Source organism: Microtus oregoni, unplaced genomic scaffold, assembly GCF_018167655.1.
Source record: "Microtus oregoni isolate MIOR12 unplaced genomic scaffold, Mior012 000007F_ref0000211, whole genome shotgun sequence".
Taxonomy (NCBI): domain Eukaryota; kingdom Metazoa; phylum Chordata; class Mammalia; order Rodentia; family Cricetidae; genus Microtus; species Microtus oregoni.
In genome coordinates this window covers 4,083,736-4,105,641 of record NW_024543066.1, presented here as the reverse complement: position 1 = coordinate 4,105,641, position 21,906 = coordinate 4,083,736, and the positions used below count along the sequence as shown (strand labels likewise).

The 21,906-nt window shown below is 44.1% G+C and overlaps 1 protein-coding gene across 12 annotated transcripts in view; it reads left to right on the top strand.

The window, feature by feature from the left end:
• Ank3 (ankyrin 3) overlaps positions 1-21,906 on the top strand; it is a 295,079-nt gene that overhangs the window by 129,355 nt on the left and 143,818 nt on the right. For all 12 annotated transcript variants that reach the window (XM_041656440.1, XM_041656439.1, XM_041656442.1 and 9 more), the window contains 3 exons: positions 3,371-3,469; positions 17,293-17,391; positions 20,441-20,638. In XM_041656440.1, the coding sequence (XP_041512374.1) occupies positions 3,371-3,469; positions 17,293-17,391; positions 20,441-20,638 (396 nt within the window). The remainder of the gene's footprint in view (positions 1-3,370; positions 3,470-17,292; positions 17,392-20,440; positions 20,639-21,906) is intronic.

Below are 21,906 nucleotides of genomic sequence, written 5' to 3'. Positions count from 1 at the left end.
GTTCAATTCCCAGCACCTACATGGTGGCTCACAGCATCTGTAATGAGGTCTGGCGCCCTCTTCTGGCCTGCAGACATACATGCAGACAGAATGCTGTATACATAATAAATAAGAAAAAGAAAACAGTCATCTAAGGAATATTAAGAAAATAAAATAAAAACAAATCGGAATAGAATAAAACAAACAAGCAGGGGGAAAAAGAGCCAAAGAAAAAGCATAAGGAACATATAGACAGACTCACATGCCCATTTGCACTCCCAGGAATCCCATAAAACATAAAACCGGAAGCCATAATATATACACAAAGGACCTGTAAGGTTTAAAAGAAAATGCCCTGGCATGACATTATGAGACAAAGAACCTCTAAAGATGCCACCGAGTTAGTTTTCTATTGGCATCTTCTGCTGGGCAGGGGCCTATCCCTAAGAGTGGTCTGTTTCCCCTGGGAGACTCCCTAGGAGGAACCTAATTTGTCCTTTGCCAGTGGTTATCAACTGGAGCTACGGGTGGGGACATGTGTGTGCCTCTCTCAGCTCTAGGACCCCAGTGTGGGCAGATCTGCTGTGCTTAAAGGGCCTTGTTTGTGACCTTGGTGTCCTCCACCTCTTCTTCTGCAGAGTTCCCTGAGCCCTGATAGGAGGATCTGATGCATCCATTTCTGGGAACACAATGTAGTGTCAGCACTGACCACCAGTGTCCCCAGTGTGAATTTGTTTTACTCAAGCAAATCTTAGTCTTCTTTTATTGAATAAATTAATCACTGGCTTGTATTTTGGTATCTGAGAATAATGAAAATAACCCTTAATTATTATGAGAATAACTCTTAATATTTTAGCTTCTAAGAATAATGTGATAAAGAGATTGTACAGTCTCCTATTTGTATGAGAAGGTATATTTGCTTGTTTGTTAGTTTGTTAGTGTTTGTTTTTAAGACTAAGGAACTGGAGAGATGGCTCAGTGGTTAACAGTGCTTTGGGCTCTTCCAAAGGACTGTGTTCAGCTCTCAGCACCCACACTGAGAGGTTCAAAACCACCTATCACTCCAGCCCCGGGGACCCAACTCAGGCTTCTGGCCTCCAAGGGCATCTGTTCACACAGGTGGCAGACATTCAAAAAAAGCACACAGACATGTACACATAAATGAATAAATTTTTTTTCAGTTCAAAAAATTTCCCTGACAATATGGGGGCAAAGTTCATATTAGACAGCACACCATGAATATGCAATCAGGCAGATACAGGCGGTGGAAATTTCTACAGCATAAACTACTGAATGTATTCAATGAAGGAATAAACAGAGAAGAAGGGGGAGAATAGTGAGCTCTGGGGAGTGGAAGGGACGGGAAGGATCTTAGAGAAAATACAGCATTCAGACGAGCCCAGACGCTTGGACAGACAGTTGAGAGTTTGAGGGCAGGTGGGGGCTGAGATTCTGTGGTATTATTTCTACTTCTTTTCTTATGATATTGACATTGCAAGCACTGTCATCTGTCTGTCTGTCTGTCTGTCTGTCTGTCTGTCTGTCTATCTGTCTATCTATATCTCTATCTATGTCTCTATTTATTTATCTCTATATCTATCTATCTGTCTGTCTATCTGTCTGTCTGTCTATCTATATCTCTATCTATGTCTTTATTTATTAATCTCTATATCTATCTTTCTGTCTGTCATCTGTCTGTCTGTCTGTCTATCCTCTCCCTCTTCCCTCCCTAGCCTTGGCTACTTAGGAAGACCCCATCTCTAACGACTCTTTCTTTATTAGAGATGATTAAATTGAGCTATTTATTGGATTATCTCCCTCTTCTTAGTTCTTGCAGGAAGATGATACAGTGTGGTAGAAGTCAAAGGTTGATTGGTGTAGGGTAGGGGCTGGGGCTTGAACTCAGGGCCCTGAGTATGGTAAACAGGCCCTCTCTGTGCCCAGCTCCAAGGTTAACATTTAGTGAACCTGGATAGGGAGGATCTGAAATTCACTATACTTTTTCCTCAGACTTTGTGTTTAGAATTTTTTTTTATTATAGGACGTTTTATTTTTTTAACCATATGTTTAAAGTTAGTTATTTAAATAACCCTCCACCCATGTTCATGCAAGAAACCCTAAATAAACACATGGGTCATGAAAAAAGATATGAAAGTAGAAGGGGCCTTGTTCAGAAGTGGGGGTTCACTGGGAGTAGGGGGTGGGAATGAAGAATATGAACAGAGTACTTTGTATGTGTGTGTGTGTGTGTGTGCTTGAAATTGTCAAAAAATAAAAAAAAATTCAGGGGAAAATAAAAATATAAAAAGTGAAGAAGTTAAATCCCAGTTCTGTGAGCCATCTCTGCTTGTCAGAACTGCAAGGCCAGTTGTAAGTGGCACTGTGCGAACTGATGCTGTCCTAAGAGACTGTAGGGCCTGGAGTCCACATCACCACTCACACCAGGAGGGGCTCAGCCCAGGTCCTCATGGGCAGGAAGTGGTCAGTACCTGGTAGCCATTGCATCTGCTCTTAAAACTCTAGATGCTTAATTGCTGTGAACCTGGTTAACAGGTGATCTCATTGGAGCTTTCTGAACTGCATGCTGCAGGCACCCAGGAATAAGAATTCAGTGTCTTGGATTGTTTCCAGTGTATACATATGCTTCCTTGATGGATTAGAAGCAACAGTCAATGGATGGGTAGAAGAACTGCCAATGATGCAGGGGGAATGTGTAGGCAGCAAGAGCACTGGGGGCCAAAACAAGGGACAGGTGTCTCCATCTCAATGAATGCGAGCTCTCATTTATAACCCAAGCCTCCTGCTGAGTCTGAGAAAGCTGAGCCTGGAGACATTCCTTCAGCTCAATCTACAGTAAACTCGTTATTACCATTATGCTAAGCGGTGTGAAACAAACAAAAAACCTGTAAGAAAACATATTGATATATAAAGATGTACAATTTGGACCAGGCATTGGTGATGCATGTCTTTAATTCCAGCTCCCAAAAAGCCAGGTCTCTGCGGGTTTGAGGCCAGCCAAAGTTACAGAGTGAGACCCTGCCTCAAGTTAAAGAAAATGAAATACAATAAATAAGAAAGAAAGAAAGAAAGAAAGAAAGAAAGAAAAAAAGGTTGATTGATTTGGGTATTCAAAATTTCACCTCATCTGTTAGTCACCACCATCAATAAAATGTTTAAACTTGAACCTCATCTCTCAGACTGCCTCCCTTCAGATTCTCAAGTCTCATTTCTAGGGGAGGGGAACACTACTAGAAAGAATGGTGGAAAAGTGTACTGTCTGTACTTGAAGGAGAAAGGGGAACAGAACAAGGCTAGTGCTGCTGAGACGCGGGACTCAGTTAAGCTTAAACTGTGTGTGTGTCAGGCCTATGACATCTCTGCTTCCCCACAGAATGACATCACTCCTCTACACGTCGCCTCAAAACGAGGAAACGCAAACATGGTGAAGCTATTGCTCGACCGGGGTGCGAAGATTGATGCCAAGACCAGGGTAAGTAGCCTGCCTGGCACAGGCCTGTGTGACTCTTCCAGCGGCAGACATCCTCACCTGGTGTGGGCACTGTGAGGAAATGCCATTTTATTTCTGCTTAATTGCTCTTTGGAATCTCTTGGGAAATGGTTCCATTTCATATACCGTGAGTGTGTGTTCAAATGGCCTCTGGCTTGAACTGGAGAGCAAGGGCTCAAGTCTGTTGGTTGCCCTGAGTTAATCTTCAAGAGTTACTTGACACTCAGAGTTGAACTTAAGTGAATTTGATGTGAAATCTGACAGCTTTTCTGCTGGAAATTTTATTTGCTCTTCCATGCTGCTTGGTGGGAATCGAAAATGGTAGACAGCATGGACTTCCTCAAGAAATTAAAAGCCAGATGGCCAACCGCTTCTCGGTATACATGGAGTGGAATTAAAACCTTGTGTTTGCTGAACTAGTTTTATCATTGTCCAAATCTAGAGGTAACCCAGATGTCAACTGGTAGATAAAGGTGGCACAATCTCAGTGGAGAGCAATTGCATGGCATCTTCGAGTTGACTTTTCTCTATTTCCATAAGGAATTGTCAGTGTGTAAAGTATGCTAGAGTGTCACTGTCAGCCGCAGGTTCTCTGCTAAGCGTGGGCTGTGGAAAGGAGCTGCAGGGGACAATGGAGGGGCATTGATCGCTCTTGCCATCTTGTCCCAAGGAGGTGCAGGATCATTTATGAGTACCAGGAATCTGTGAGGGGGAAATGGAGAACGTAAGAGCCATGCAGAAGAGGATGGTGAAGGTGCCTGGCCACCCTCTGGGACTTTAGCTGACTGAAGATGACTTTATTCCTCCTTTTGATGCAGTCTTTGCTCAGAAAACAAATCAATTATTTTTCATTCTGCATCATATACAAACCCATAGGGAGTTCAGACAGAGAGGCAATCCATTTTCTCATTGCTGTGACCAAATACCTGACAGGAAGCAGCTACCTGGGGGAAGAGTTCATTTAGGTTTGAGGGGATACAATGTTAACTTCCTTATCACTGCAGGGAAAACATGACTGGTAACCCCACTGTGTAAGGGGGTATATGAGACCCCGACTTCAAATTACCTTCCATCTTGAAAGCACAGCAAGCTGAGTGTGAACAGGAAGTGGAAAAGTACCCAGAACTTCAAGGCCTCTCCCAGTAACCCACTTCTTTAAGTGAGGCTCCTCCTTCTAAAGGTTCCTTGACCTTTCCAAACAGCACCACTCACTGGTGGCCAAATATTAGAACACCCTGCTCTCCTTCCCAGTGCAAACAGCAAGCTTCTCCTCATCTTATACACTTTGCAGCAAGAAGAGCTGTGGATCTTCTCACTTCAATAATTAGGACCCATGGATGTTGACTCAGTGGGTAGAGAGTGCTTGTCCCACAAGTGTGGGGACCAGAGTTCAGATCCCCAGTCCCCATGTAAATTCCAGATGGGCATAGCAGTTTGTCTACAATCCCAGAACATGAAGGCAGAAGCAGGGAAATTTAGAGCACACTAGCTAACTCTATACTCTTGGAACTGGTGAACTCTGGGTTCCACTGAGAAACCCCGCCTCAATATATATGATGAAGAGAGACCTAAGAATTTACTCAGCACTAACCTCTCCCTTCACAACATACATACACATGCATCCACACACACATGAGCCTCCCACACACATACATGTGAAGAGTAATTAGGGCTGAACTATTATAACTCAACCATAGAACTGTTGCCCAGCCTATGGAAGGTTCTGGATTCAATCCCCAGCACTGTAGAGATTAAAAAAAAGAAAAGGCTTACTAGAAGATTCAAAATGCTTATACATCTGTCCTCCCGGAGTTTAGGAGTGCCTGGTATTCCAGAGCCTTTAGGTCTCTGTTCATTCTATCGCAGGAAAACTTTTCCCAAATCTCCAGTGCTGTCACCTGGCCTGTTGGCTCGCTGTAGCTCTTGCCCACATGGTGTCATGGCATGCTGAGTGCTTCTGTGATGGTGACGGGAGTGTGTGGGGTGTGCACACTCACCAAGGCAGTGTTTTAGCCCCAGCCTATATGCAGCTCTTGATTCAAGGGCTTCCTGGCAGTTGCTGTTTTCCGACAAGATTTTAATGGCTTTGTTAAGATGCTGTGCCGGGGGCCGCCTGCTGTGCTCTGCTGAAGTCTCACTCTCTCCTAGGCTAGCATGAGTGTTGGGTACTTGTTGAAGGAAGACTCTGTGGCAGATGGTCCTATACCATTTTTATTTCTTTTGCGTCAGTTCCCAGCCCGGTCAGAGACTCAATATAGTCCTTATTCTAGAGCAATTCTAAATGTCGAGATCCCCCTCTTCACGAACTCCTCACCATTTAATAAGAAGGCTAAGATGAGCTATGGTGGCTCACATCTTTAATCCTAGCACTTGGGAGGCAGAAGCAGGTGAAGCTCTGAGTTCAAGGCCAGCCTGGTCTTCAAAGTGAGTTCCAGGACTGCCAGGGCTACATAGAAAAACCCTGTTTCAGAGAGAGGGGGGGGGGGGAGGGAGGGAGGCTGCAGGCTTTCATTGCCTGATGATACATGTGGGGGAACAGTACTGATTCCTGGAACGCTGGCTCCAAATCTCTAAGCCTGTCCTGCCCTTTAAACTTCCTTAGGAAGGTGCCCAGCACCCACTCCTCACAGACCCCATTACTCAGCATTGCACACAGAGTCACGCCTTGACATGGAGAGGCACATGTCCATCTCAGTAACCACAGCACTTTGCATACATCACATACTCAAAAGGTATTCACCAGAACTGAAAAAAAAATATACACACTCTTTATATTCTATTGTCAAAAGGCCTTAATGGGCTTGACTGGGGACTGGTCCTTCAGTGATGGATCCAGTTCTCAAGTAAGGATGAGGAGATATTTATAAGCAGGTAGAAGGGGGAGGGTTGTCTTCGTAATTCCTAACCTACTGCCCTGAGATGTCTGCCAGAGAACACAGTCATATCTTATATATCTACCCTTTACTCTGCCCCCACCCTCAGAGTGTAACCGATTGTATTTCTCAGTTTAAAACTAAAAAACGAAAACCAAACTTCTGTGTTCCTTTACATTCCCGGGAGTGTGATTGTCCTCATTAAAAACAAATTCTTGACAAAAGCAAAGTCATAGACCGGCCTCTCACAGAGAGGAGATTTTAAATTACAACTTCCTCTTCAGAGTTCAGATTGTTGACACAAACATCAACAGCCAGAAGGCCCCAGCTTTCCACATAAACCAAGACTAACTGAAAGTATTTCTGCATGTCATACAAAATGTGCCTGTGGCTTTTGCTTTCTGGAACAAATACTGGGAACTTACCCAGTACTGTGATGCCTGCCTCTAATCTCAGCACTTGGGAAGGAGAGACTGGAAGAGCAGGAGTTCAAGGTCAGTGTGTTAAGGATAAACGAGGCTACATGAGACCTCAACCACCCCATTTCCAAAAACAACCGCAACAGGAACCCAATATTGATGGGAGCTGGACAGATGGCCCTGGGGTTAAGAATCCATACTTTTCTTCCAGAGGACCCTGGTGCAGTTCCCAGCACCAACTGACTGTTCACAGCTACCTACAACTCTAGTTCCCAGGGAAACGCACACCTCTTCCAATCAATGTGGGCACCAGCCCACACATGTTGTATATATGTGTATGCAGACAAAACACTCGTATGCATAAAATACATCTTTAAAATCATGGAGCCTTTGTTTACATTCAAAGATGTGATGATGAGAGCCCTCAGGCCTTCACTTGGAAGAAAAAATTTCATTCCACAGCTGCAGCAGAACTACAACACAGGGGACTCTCTCTTTTTCCTGAGATTTGGATGCCACGCTGGAAAGGCCATTTCCTTTACTCCAGAGAGAATGCAATAGCATGGATACATGTCACATGCCTGGTTCTCCCGAAGGATCTAAATAGCAAGCTCAGGACAGTTACTGTTTTAGGTCATTGCTGTTCATTCACTCCACTTTACCTTCTGTTTTGTCCCAACGTATCTTGTCAACACTGACGTAAGACCTCTTGGAAATAACGCAGCCAGTTAGACACGGAAGTACTCCACAGTGATCTACTATAATCGTCTTGATTGCGCCACTTCCTTAAAACAAAGTTCAGCAAACAAATAACCCACTGTTGGGTTTCATTCTGAGCCTTAATGTGAAATTTAAACACATAGCATTCTCTTGAGGAGTATTTGTATATATCAAATGTCTAATTTTTTGAAATTTATACTCATATATAACATTCTCCTTTTCTCAAGCTATAGAAAAGTCAGCACTTGACAAATCAATTCATTGTGAGATTTATATTATACGAAAATAATGTCACATTTACAACCAAATAAAACCAAATAGTATAAATGGAATTTCATACAGAATTCTTATATACAGGTAACACTAGGTATACATTACTTAGGAAACACATAGCAGTCATAAAATTAATTTTTCTGTATATATAAAACACAATGACACTTAGATTATGAGCATATAGAATATTTATTATAGTCTCTAGAGCAGTTTCTACCTACCACCTCTGTTCCAGAGAAACGAACACCCTCTTCTAGTCATGTGGGCACTAGCCCATGTGTGTTGTATAAATGTGCATGCAGGTAAAGCATGAAAAGATTTAACTTAGAAGTCATGGGAGATGGCTACAGAGAGAGAGAGAAAGAATACAGAGATGGCTGATAGATAGATAACGGATGGACAGATGGACTGATGGACATGTTTATGGCTTAGCATTCTAAATAACACTCAGCCTGTATCAAGACAAGAAACACAACAGCCACAAAACAGGATAGAAACACAAATACACGAACAGGTGTTGCATTCTCCCTAAAAGCAGTAGTTTATAAGAGAGAAAGCTGAAGGGTTTCACATTCTTCTACGTCCATTATACATATTTTTTTCTTTTACATTTATATATGCTTGCATGCGTGTGCTGCAGCCTGTGTGTGTGCTCAGAGAACAACTGCCCCTTTACATGTGGAGACATCTCACCAGCCCAATTATCATGTTAAGCCTATTGAATGAATAGCATTTCAATGAGGAAGAGAATTCAGAGGTTCTACGTCCCTATATAAATGGCAGGCATGAATCCTTGACAGGAAGAGAATACTGGACGCTTGTATTAATATTTGCCATAGCAGGAGAAACCCGGTGTTTCAGAAGCCAGTCTGTGCGTGAACTCTCATTACAACCCTTGGCTTCTTGTGTGACCTTGGATAGTTGCATCAAGGCCTTGGAGCGGCTTTCTGATCTATAAATAGAACCCCTAATGCCTTTCCCATGGAGCAGTTGTCAAAATAAGACCCTAAGTATAAAGTTCCTGTAACAGAGGACATTAAAAATGACACTCCATTTTCTCTTGGATTAACTCTATGACTGCCTGACATTTCAAGTATGGGTCAATCCAATTTTGAATGGGTGGGAGTTCCAGCATGAGAGTGGGCTTTCTGTTACACGCCCATCACCTTCATTGGTTTGTCCTGACTGCCTCCCTGACCCTTGCGTGCACTATTGCACATGATTTCACTGCTGTCAGTCATTTCAATACCACATTCTCTTTGACCTTCACAGTATCCCACAGTGTTCTCCTATCCTGGCTTCCTTTTCCATCGCTAGAATGAGGGGGTTTTGCTTAGGAAGGCAAGAAAGAGAAGAGCCTAGCGGACACAAACTAAAATAAGCATGTTCCTTCTGGAAAATCCTCTCCTAGCCATACAATGTGTGTGCCTCCAGTCTTGGCTTTGAGCAGATTCCAGATGGTAAAGCTCTGTCCTGTGTCACATTCTGCAGTGTGATACCCTACTGTCCCCAGCTCTCTGGTCCAGGTCCTGCTCTGTGCCCCTCACAAAAGTCAGACTGAAGGAAGGTCTTTTTAGCCTCTGTGTGTATAGGGTTTGGCTCGCTGGTTAACAGAAGAGAGCGTTCTGTTCAGCCAGCCACACGCAGTTCCCACCTCACTAATAAGATTACTGTCACGGAAATGAAATACAAGCCCTAGACCAGCCAGCATGGGCAATTCAAAAGTCTGCCCAAGGGAAACCCATTCATTATGTCACCACTGTAAAAATCAAGGGGATTGGAAAGAAAATTGCCAACCTCTTGCAATTCCACTTCCCTCCCAGAATGTCGTCATGGCAACCCAGCATCCCATCCCGGTCCTCTCAAGTCAACTACATACATTGTGGTATTGAAGCAGGCTCCCTCACCTCCCCCAAACTTTCATTTGCCAAGAATTTTTCAGCTGGGAGTTAATATTATATAAGGCTGAAGAACAGCTTTTTTTTGGTCCAATACCCATTGTAAATGACACTGTACATACATTGTAAGTTTGCATGGGTTGGTAACAAAAAAAAAAATCTTGCTAAATTTAAAAAGAAATAAGTCAACATTTCCAACCTCTGTATAATTTGAGAAACAGTAATATGCCTGTCAGTGTTATATTGCCAAGTACAATATCCATAAAAGCTCTTTTATACGCTTGCAATATCCTGATTTACAAGAAAGGAAAATCTTATTAGAGCAAATTCCGAGAGTCAAGAGACTGAGTCATGCTCTTCAATCTAATCCCCGCTAATAAACAGCTCACTCTAGTGAGAATTTGGGGTTTTGCTTTTGTTGCATTTTTTGGTTTTGTGGTTGTTTGTTTGACTGATTTTTTTAAGATGAGGTATTTCAATAGTGTGCTGGCAATAGATGAAGGGAGTCCAAAGCAAAAAGGACAAGAGAACCTGCAGGATGGCTCAGCAGGTAGAGGAGCCTGCGGCCACGCCTAGCAACCTGCAGGATGGCTCAGCAGGTAGAGGAGCCTGCGGCCACGCCTAGCAACCTGCACTTGGTCCCCAGAACCCATAAAGTTGAAGGAGAAAATCGACTCCTGAACTTGTCTTATGACTTCCACGTATGCCATGGCACAAACATGCATGCACACACAAATGAATGAATGAAGAATGTAAAAAAAAAAAAAATACAGGGCTAGAGAGATGGCTCGGTGGTTAAGGGCACTGGCTGCTCTTCCACAGGACCCGGATTCAATTCCCAGCACCCACATGACAGCTCACATCTGTAACTTCAGTTCCAGGGGATCTCACACCTTCATGCCAATGCATTTAAATAAAGTTAAATAATTTTTTTAATTTTACTAAAAACAGTGCAACAGTAATTTTTATCATTAAACTAGATAATCCCTATTTAAAGATTAGCTTAAGGTTTGGGGATATAGCTTAGTTGGTAGAATGCTTGGCATGATAATCCCAGTACTGAGATAGGGAAGACAGGAAGATTACAAATTCAAGTTTATTCCCTAACCTCATCTCAAGTTGGAAGCCAGGCCGGGCTACCCAATACACTGTCTCAAAAACAACCTTGAAAAGACATTCACTAACTCTGTTCCTTAACTTGGTAATTGTTTTTCCTTTTGGATTTTTGATATAGAGCCTTACTGTGAAGGTTAGGATAGCCTCAGACTGGAATTGTAGTTCAGGCTATCCCTCCCTGCTTCAATCTCCCTCGCATAACAAGCAGAGGGTCCCATCATGCCTTGTTAGATTCAGATACCCCTTCATCATTTACCTTATCTTTGGGATGAGAGGACGCCAGACCATTGTTGATGAAAAAATTATTCTTGATACTCATCAAAGAATGATAAGGCAGGAACTAGAGAGATGGTTCAGTAGCTAAGAGTACTTGCTACTCTTCCAGAGGACCCATGTTTGAGTCTCAGTACCCATAACCACTTATAACTACAGGCACAGGGACCTGACATTCTCTTCCGGCCTTATGAATACCTGCACACGTGTGGCACACACACGCCCACACATGTAACAATAAAGAAAATAAGTCTTTAAAAAGTGGATAAGGTAGGCAGAGTTTTCTGCTACAAAGCCTCACTGTTCAGACCCAAGGGAAGAGGGAACCCAATTCACCTCTGAAGACATTAAGGAAACAGAAGGTATCATTGTGAAGCAGGGCTTGGAAAATTACTAAGAGGAAATGTCATGGGTTAGAGGGATGGCGGCCACAGCAACATGACAGAATCATTTCTGGGGGTAGACTTGGGTGCTAAGATGGCGGTGGTTAGAGGGATGGCGGCCACAGCAACATGACAGAATCATTTCTGGGGGTAGACTTGGGTGCTAAGATGGCGGTGGGAATGAGGGAGTAGATCGATCAAGGGTTGGTGAGTCTCTCTAAGCTGACCTTGCAAGGTTCCCATACCAGAGATGAAGAGCAGAAGCCCCAGAGTTGGGACACTGTTAGGAGTCAGCTGTAGAGACAAATGCAAGGTGCCCATTCCCCAGAGAAAGTGCAGAAAAGAAGACAAGCCTGTGGGAGGTAAGAAAGTCACGTGTGGTTTTGAGAGAGCCTTCAAAGCTATACTACTATAGTAGGGCGGTTCTCAGTGTGCAGGTTGCGCCCCTTTGGGTTTGCATTTTAGATATTTCCACTGTGATTCATAGCAGTAGCAGGATTACAGTTGTGCAGTAGCAATGAAGACAAGCATGGATGGGTGCTGATGATGTAGCAGGAAAATGGTTCAGTGATTAGCAGTGGGTAAGCCAGTTATGGTGGCACACACCTGTCCTGTGATCCCAGGACTCAGGAGGTAGAGGCAGGAACATTGAGGGTTCGGGATCATTCTAGGACCACACAGTAAATTTGAGGATGGCCTGACCTACAGAAAATGCTGTCTCAAGGAATAAAGAGGGGGGGGGGGGATAGGAAAAAGAAAGAGACAGACAGACATAGAGATGTTGTAGCGTTAAATAACAAAGATTTGGATCCTAGAATAAGTATCTCTCAAACAAATACTTGTGACAGGGGTGACCACAGATATATTCACTTGGACAAAGGAAGGGAACAGAGAAAGCTAGGGTGAATCTAGGGTAGATGTTAAAAGACCTGGAATGCCACCCTGAAGAATTATTTTGTTCATGAATGTGTTGGCATGTGTGGATATGTGCTCCCATGTAGAGGCCAGTGAATGATTTTGGGGGAGCCCTGTCAAGGGTGGGTCCTCATTAATTCTCTCCATATTCCCTTGAGATGGGGGTCTCTCCCTGAACTCAGTGTTTTCTGGTTTTACACTAGTTTGCTGGCAACTGGTAAAGCCCCAGCATCTTCCTGGCCCACCTCCCAGCACTCCTTCATCACAAACAGCAGTATTACGGTAATAGGCATGCACAACCATGACCAGTGTTTTACATGGGTGACGAGGATCCCAACTAAGGACTTCATGCTTGCTCACCAGCACTCTGGCTCACTGAGCCTCCTCCCCTACACCGCTCTGGAGCATTTATACTTCACAGAGAAGTGAATGGCAGTGACCGGAACCCTTCCTAAGCAGAGATCTGTGCTGGGAAAGATAAGCTGCCATGCAGCTTTAACACTAAAGAAGTTCAAAGTTCATGCTATTTTCTTCATCTTATTTTCGTCCAAAAGATATAAAGTAGACTGAGTGTCTGCTAATTTTTGATACTCGTTTTGACTGAATCAAGTATAGCTTGTTGAGTTTACACACTTTTAAGTGTTACTGAGTAGCTGGGCAACCTCAGTGTCCTTGATTATAAAAACAAAACTGAACTGCTCACTGTCTTAAGGCTTGTTTCCATTGACCTACAAATGTCCCCAAAGCTCAGCCAGCCCCACCTGTACAGCTGGCCTTCATGACAGGCTGCCCAGCTTCCTTGTGGGGTGACTCCCCTGCTGGGACTCTCCTTGAAGACTACGGCAATTTGTGAAATGCCAGATCACATTTGTAGCCGATGGGAAGAAGCCGGCAATAGAAGCATTGCCAGGGCTCTCCTGTTGGTTGCTCTTTGCAGGTAGGAGGAACTGACGAATCTGACCTTGGGAAACAGCTGACTGTGCCACTGATTGAGGGAGCAGAAGCTCCAAGAGTGGCAGAGCCTGGCTCTGTCACTGATGAGAAAATCTTCACATCCTCAGTCCGTAGGTTCCATCCATTTGCAGTAGACGCAGAGATACAAGCGTTAGACTGCAGAAGAAAGAAGGGGAACAGTGACCCCTGAGCTAATCTTGGGAACTTGCTCCGTACTGCCCCTTGGTTGTCTTGCCTAGTCATCACTAATAACCCGAGCCTCCCCTGGCACACGCCCTTGTAGTGCTGGGGAGAAACCCAGGGCCGCCTCACACTGGCTGGACTCAGGGCCTTAGCTGTGCCCACTGAGCTGTGCCCACATCCCCTCTGGCCTCATTCTGAATTCAGCCTGTGCATCCTTGGGAAGAGTCATCTTTAAGCCTCTTTAAACCCTAAGGGTTTACTTTTTTAAATTAACTGTTATTTGTGTGTATGCAATGTGTGTGTGGGTGTTCGTGTCACAGGGCACACATCAGAGGACGATTCTATGACGTCAGTTGTGTCCTCCCACCTTTGCCTGGGTTCTGGGATTGAATTCAGGTCTCCGGTTGACATGGCAGTTTCCTTTACTCACAGTGAACTCTCTGGCCATCCTTGGAGGTTTTTTGTTTTTTGTTTTTGTTTTTTGCAAGGATTTTATTTTCCTTGTAGGAATGATTTGAGAACAAAGTTATAAGATGTCTTCAGATAAATCTACATAGAGATGAATCATACTTGACCATGAGGCAGAAAAAAAAAACACTGCTTACTGAAGTCTGAAATACTTTCAGATTTTCAGAATAAAAACTTATTTTTTTAAGGTAGACTCAAAAAAAATTGTCTGGAGCAGCATGCCTAAAACTATTTAAAGTCAGTGCTTGTGACTGGTTATGCTGAGATGGCCATACATGGTACATGTAGTCTGTACCATGTTCTACTGAGATGGCCACATATGGTGATGTGGTGTGTACCATGTTCTGCTGAGATAGCCACATATGGTACATGTAGTCTGTACCATGTTCTGCTGAGATGGCCATATATGGTGATGTGGTGTGTACCATGTTCTGCTGAGATGGTCATGTTGCATGTGATATGTATCATGTTCTGCTGAGATAGTCACATATGTTGCATGTGGTGTGTACCATACTCTACTGAGGTGGCCACATATGTGGTGTCTAGCATGTTAGCATGAGAAGAGTAACTTCCCAGAATGAAGGAGAGCAGCTGGAATGATTCTCTGTCTGCAGGACTTCAGTTTGTCATTTTCTACATGTATTCCAGTGTCTCCACAGTTTTGACATGTTAGCCTACTGACAGCAGTCACTGAGTCATAGTGTGTGTGTGTGTGTGTGTGTGTGTGTGTGTGTGTGTGTGCGTGTGTGCTGACTTGGGGTGATGGGTAGGGCAGTGTCACCACTACTTTGTTCCTGCTTAGACATGCTCAGGTGTTTTGTTACTAGGAAACTGCTGGGTCTTGGAGGTGGGTTTGTTTGTTTGTTTGTTTGTTTGTTCGGAAGTTTCTGTGTTCTGCTTTTTCGGTGGCTTCCTCCTGGAAGACTGCTGCATTGCTGTGAATTATAAAGCAAACACTTGAAATCAGCATGAAAGGAAGGATAGTTAGATGTCCCTGGAGAGTGTTTAAATAGGCTTACATACCAAACCAAAAGCAATAAAAAGAACATTGATGCTACTTAGAGCTGCAGTAGTTTATACATGTGGCCATACCTGCTTGCTGTGCATCCTAGTACATCCTTCCCAGAGCTGCCCAGTCAGGTAGAAAATGCATCCGGGATGCTGAGCCAAGCACCAGGGTATTGGTAGACACGATTATTTTTAGGTGGGTTTTATTAACTGGAGGGATCTTCACACTTGACACTGGAGAGCACAGAAGCCAGCTTGTCTGTGAAAACTTCTCCAGGGAGTTGGGGACACTTGGACAGCTTCAGCTGAGTGACTCTCAGCTCACGTAGCTCCCTGCTGAGTCTCCTTTCCTGATTATTCCTGAGCAGCTGGTCCTTGTCTGTGAGACTTGAAGGGAGGTCCACAGGTCCAGGGTGCAGGACTCTGGGAGGGGAGGAGCGTAAGGAAGAAGATAAAGTCTCTGTGTCCCGTTGAGAGCTGTGTAACTCCAAACGGATGTGAAATCAATTCCTGTGCCTACCGGAAGAGTTGCCAAAATGGGTCATAAATCCGTGGCCGCTGATGGAAATAGCAATGATGTTCCGAGGAGCTAGAGCAGTGGCTCTCAACCTAATGCTGTGACCCTTTCATACAGTTCCCCATGCTGTGGTGACCCCAACCATAAGACTGTTTTCATTGCTACTTCTTAACTGTAATTTTGCTACTGTCATGAACTGTAATGTAAATAAATACCTTGTGTTTTCTGATGGTCTTGGGTGACCCCTGTGAAAGGGCAGTTCGACCACCAAAAGGTCATGACTCACAGGTTGAAGACCACTGAACTAGAGTTATGGCTCAGCAGCTAAGAGTGCTTGCTACTCTTTCAAAGGACCCAACTTTGGGTCTCAGCACATATGTTGGATAGCTCCTGTAACTATAGTGCCAGGAAATATGACATCCTCTTCTGGCCTCCAAGGGCCAGAAGGCACCCATATGCACATGGCCTACACTTACAAAGACACATAGACATAAATAAAAATAAAATAAATCTTGAAAAGCAAAAAGGAAAGGAAGAGGAACCAATGAAACAAAAGATTTTGGCTTAAATATTGAGTGTACTTTGGCGTGGAGTTTGCAGCATTCAGAGGGCTTGTAAGACAGCCAATTACAAGTCAGTCTGCTCTGCACACAAAATCTAGCACCATGAACATCTGGAGAAGCAACAACCAGAGATGGTTTCTATCGTCTGAAGCCTGTATCGTTCTAACCATGTCATACTCAGCAGCAGACGCGTGAACTCACCTTGATGGTGCACAGTTTATTTTTTTTAAATATTTATTTATTTGTTATATATACAATATTCTGTCTGTGTGTATGTCTGCAGGCCAGAAGAGGGCACCAGACCTCATTACAGATGGTTGTGAGCCACCATGTGGTTGCCGGGAATTGAACTCAGGACCTTTGGAAGAGCGGGCAATGCTCTTAACCTCTGAGCCATCTCTCCAGCCCCCTGCACAGTTTATTGAAAGGATTTTTTTTTCTTTTTTGGTCTTTTGAGACTGTGTTTCTCTGTATAATCCCTGCTGTCCTGAAACTCGCTCTGTAGACCCAGTTGATCATAAACTCAGAGATCTACCTGCCTCTGCCTCCCAAGTGCTAGGACTAAAGCCATGCACCATCACCGCCTGCCTCATTAAAAGGGTTTTTTAACAAATGGTTTAATAATCACAAAATTGTTGATTTTTTTTATTTCACTCAGCCATGTTTGAACAGTTGGATTGATCATCCTAAGCTTATTTATTTTGATATTCTGAAGCTGTGTTCTCAAAAAAATCAATAAAACTATCTTAACATTAAATTTATATATGTCCACAGTCGAGGATATGATATAATGATTACTATACTTCAGCACAATTACAGTAAGAAAAAGGGTCACGGAGTGGTGTGCATAGATATGCAAGAGGAAGGCTAAACTGTATAACATTTCTTTCATGAACCTTCTTTAAACATTTAGGTCTGAGGAGATAGCTCAGTTGGCAGAGTGACTGTCATGCAAATACGGGGACCCGCTTCCAACCCCCAGAACCCACAAAGAACACAGGACTCACACTTGTAATTGCTGCCACAGGGAGGTAGGACCAGCCCCATCTCTGGCGCTTAAGTTTACAAAAACATAGTTCTCAGTTTTAAAATAGATAATTAGTGTATGGATTCCAGGAGCCAACCTTTGATACCCCTGGCCCACAGCTTCCTAGAAGGCTTATATCATAACGGGTCTTTGAGAATACGCTGCATCTCTGAGACATAACGTCACCAACTTACAGTGTCGCCTTTGTTCCACAGGATGGTCTGACACCGCTGCACTGTGGGGCAAGAAGTGGCCATGAGCAGGTGGTAGAGATGTTGCTTGACAGAGCCGCACCCATCCTTTCAAAAACCAAGGTGAGGTCTTCGGTTTCTGAACGTGGTACCGTGCTTGGGTCTGCTTCCCTTCGCTGTTTTTATCTGAGCCTTTGGAATGAGAGGAAACATTGACACCCATAACCACTTAAATGGAACGTAAGTTCGTCAGATCATTGGAGGAGCTCCAAATAAGTTTGGGGACTGGGGAAATGGCTGAGAAGACAAAGGCTCGCTCTGCCATCATGAGGGCTATGTATGCTTCAGGTCACCAGCACCCATGTGAAAGTTATAAAGACCAGACAGGTGTGGTGGCCACCTGCAATCCCAGAGTTCAGGAGGCAGAGACAGCAAAATCTCCCTGCAAGCTTGCTAGCCAGACTAGCCAGAACTGGTAAGAAGTGGGTTCAGCAATAGACCCTCTCTCAATAAGCAAAGTGGAAGGTGATGAAGGCAGACAGATGGTCCGCTGTTGGCCTGGGGCATCTGCATGCAGGCATGAGCGCATGCACACCCACACACATGTGGATGCCTACACATGCAAACACATGCATGCATACAAAAATAAGTTAGGTTTATGAAGCTTTTCTGTATAATGTGTTTTATAGTAAAACCTTTTTTCGTTTGTTATTTTTGGTTTGTTTTGCTTCTTAATATTACACAATGGTACTTTCAGAGCTCAGCTGACTGCTGCTTTAAATGGACAAAAAGATCTACTTTCCGGCTGGGTTCTGAGTCTTTTTCTACACCCCACCCCCAGTTGATTTCTTCAGAGTTCATAGGCTGAGGCAGGGGGTTCAGCTGAATGGTAGAGCATTTGCCTGTCGTGTGCTGGGCCCTCAGTTCCCTGCACATTAAAAACATTAAAATTCTGTTTTCCATCCCCCCGACTGTGTGAGATTTGAAGGGTAAGCCTGCCCTGCCCTTTTCATTCCCAGCAGTCCACTGGAACCCTCCTGTTGGCTGGCAAAGCCAAGTGAGTGTCTCGCTTCCTGTTTCCCGGTTTTGCAATCACAAGAGAAACTTGAAATTGAAATTGGTCATAGCAAGGAACCTACACACCCTTGGCTTTAGGATCTGGGGTGAACTGAGAGCTTTGTTGTTTTAGAGGGCTGACGGCTCTCTAAAGACATGGTCAGCATGTTCATGTGCAGGTGTGTCCCTGCTCAGAATCTCTCAAGGAGCCAAAGCTCATCCCTGAAGCTAGGCTAGCCAGCAAGCTCCAGGGAGCCACTTGTCAGTCCTATCACTATGGTAACAAGCACATACTGCCATAGCTGGCTTTCTATGTGCATTCCAGGGAATCGAACTCAGGTCCTCAATGTTGTACAACAAGCATTTTGACAACTGTGCCATCTCCCTGACCCACCAAATAAACCTTTTCGACTGCCTATTCTACCTGTGCTCACCATATCTTTAAGTTGGTGTCACCCGAGCAGGGTTCCTTTCCCATTGGCTCTCCTTACACTGTTTCAAAAGACCCTCTCCGGTGCTGCAGGTACTTGCTGCCTGGGCTGGACCTTCCTACATCGGTTGCCAGTCATTATAAACTCCTATAGACATGCCCGCAGGCTGATCTGATTTGGGCATTCCTACATTGAGACTTCCTGCGCAGGCGACTCTAGGTATATTAAGTTAGTGGTTAAATCTCACTGGGATAGAACCCTCTTTCTGTTTTCGACACTGCTTCCCACTTAGAGTCTCCAGTAAGTCATGTGGTCTCTCAGATTTGTTTACTCAGTCCTCCCTCGAACACTACATGAAAACATAAAGGAGGATTTGGCAGAAGCGAGAGAGCACAGATGCCTGTGGGTGGTGGTGTCAGATGGGAAATGTCCCAGCCCTTGGAGACACCTCCAGTGTCACGCGGGAGGGGAATACTTTAGGCTGGAACATCCCAGTTCCCCAGTGGTGGCCCAAGTCTTTAAATTCATGTTACCTTTGTCTCATCGGCAGCACTCTCTGCTAGGCAGTTTGGGAAAATACTGTCATAAATTTCTTGCCTTGAAGGAGCACAAATACCGGAAATATATGCCCATCAGCGGTAGTGTGGGGATGGCTAAGGGATTTCTCATTGCTTTGTCTTGGAGTTTTCCATCTCATGCTACAATGCATGCAGAGTTAATAACTGGCCTCGCAGAATTCAGATGCACCTGGTTCCGTAGGCATGCCTACCAGGTCTTTAAAAGCTACTGATGGCTCCTTAAAAAAAAAAAAAATACTTTGCTGTTATTAGAGAGAAAAGGGTTTGGCTTATTTAGCGTTCTAAAATATATTATTAGTAATTGTAGACCTCCCCTTGGGAAATGAGCCTGCTGAAAATCCCCCAGGCTCGCCCATTTTGCCATCCTACTCAACTGAAGTTTGAGAAGACTGACATTGACCTGCCTTGCTTCGCTCTGCGTGAAAAAACGTCCACTGCAGAGTAAATGTCACTCCAGACATTTCGCCTTTGGTTCTGCGGCTTGAACCTAAGGCATCCTCTATCCATTTCTTCTCTGAGATCTTGAAATAAATCTTTAGCGGCTTTGCCCAGCACATGACAAAGAAGGCTAAGTTGATTTAAGATGAGGTCACATAACTGGGCGGATGGTTCTTTTACCCGTCGTTGACACAAGGGGGCACCAGATTTCTAGAAATGGATGAAGGTTTCCACTGCTGCCCCAGGAGATAAAATCATGAGCTGGCCTTGTCTAGTCATCTACAAGGGTTAAACCAGTAATAGACCAATGGCTGCTAATTAGTTCTTCCTTTGATTGATTGTTTGTTTGTTTGTTTATTTATTTATTTGTAGTTTCAAAAGATAAGAAATCTTGCTAAGAATGCAGTGGGTTTCTGGGCTCTGGTGCAACCCATATGAGTTTTAAAGTGGGGAAAGAAATTACCCTTGATGGTTTGTTTTTCTGTGGATGAGAAAAAGGGAAAATTTTCAAAACAGGTGCCAACCAAAACAATTGTCAACACCTTTTAAAAACATAAGGCATTTCCAAACTAAGAGTTAGAGTTTTTAATGCCTTCATGTTTGCCCGTATCTGGCTCATTTGCGCTAAAAAGGCAAAACCGTGAGTCCTCTTTTCCTCCTGTGTTCCAGAACGGACTGTCTCCCTTGCACATGGCCACACAAGGAGACCACTTAAACTGCGTCCAGCTCCTCCTGCAGCACAACGTGCCCGTGGACGATGTCACCAACGACTACCTGACTGCCCTCCACGTGGCGGCCCACTGCGGCCATTACAAAGTTGCCAAGGTTCTTTTGGATAAGAAAGCTAACCCTAATGCCAAAGCCCTGGTGAGTCGTCCTGCTGTCCGTCCTGCCGTCCAGTGTCTCACTGACGCACAAGGCGCCTTGCATGTGGGGGGGGGATCACTCTTTCGGAGATAAAGACAGAAAGTCCATTAAATCTGAGTCCTTTGTTAGTCTTTGCAAGCGTCCTTGGGTGTGGACAAAGCCTCCTGTGCTGACGGGAACAAAGCTGGTGATGCCTGTCAAGGTCTCACTCCTGCTCCTCTTCCTTGAGTGAAGGCTTCACAAGACAGGGTTACAAAAAGACCCACGTGACCGGCTTCATCCACCTCATGGTGGTAATGTTACTATTCCCTGGGGTAGACATTTGAGTGGTTTTGTTGTTGGTTTTTTGGCACATTTACTCGTGAAACCAACCAGGCTTGGCAACTTGAACCTCTTATCCCAGCACTTGTAAAGTGGAGGCAGGAGGATTACCATGAGTTCAAAACCAGCCTAATTTAAAAAGTGAGTCTTTGTTTCAGAAAAAAATTATACCTATCTATATCTATATATATATAGATAGATAGATAGATAGATAGAGATATATATACACACATATGTGTGGATGTTTATACAAGTATGTATATGTATATCATATATGTATATATAATTTTTAAAACGCAGTTGAGCATAATAGCAGGAGAGATCTGAGTTCGAGGCCAGCTAGGTCTATAAAACAAGTTCCAGGCCACCCAGAGCTACACAGTAAAAGCCTGTCTTAAAAACAATAATAATATTTGTCGAAGAATTTGTGAGCTGAAATGATGTTAACCTTCGGTTTTTCTCGATAAGACGAGGTTTGTTAGGGTTAAAATAAATAATCCTTAGTAAGGTGTTTATATTTCATTCAGAATAAGCACTTGGCTCAGGGAAAGGATGAAAATGCCCAGCTTTAGAGTAACCATTCATTTACTAGGGATCTTGCGGTATAGGCTGCATCCAACCAACTCTTCGAGGCAGGTATCTGCTTCCCTCCTCCATGGCCGCACTGTCCTTCAGAGCTATCTAGACTCTGGCCTCTGAGTTCAGGTGCCTGAACCTCAGGGTTGGGGGAGGGGATCGGAATTCCTCACGCAGTGGCAGGCCGCTCCTTTGTCATTACAATCTCAACAGCTTCCACCCGAAAAGTGTTTCAGGCACTGTTTGACCTGCCCAGTGTGTCAAAAGCCTCTGCGTTCTGAGAAGGGAGGGGAGCGGTGAGTGACCGTGACTCATTCATTTTTCCATATGAGAAAAAAAAAAAGAGGGACCTTAAAGCAGGGCGTGTGCTT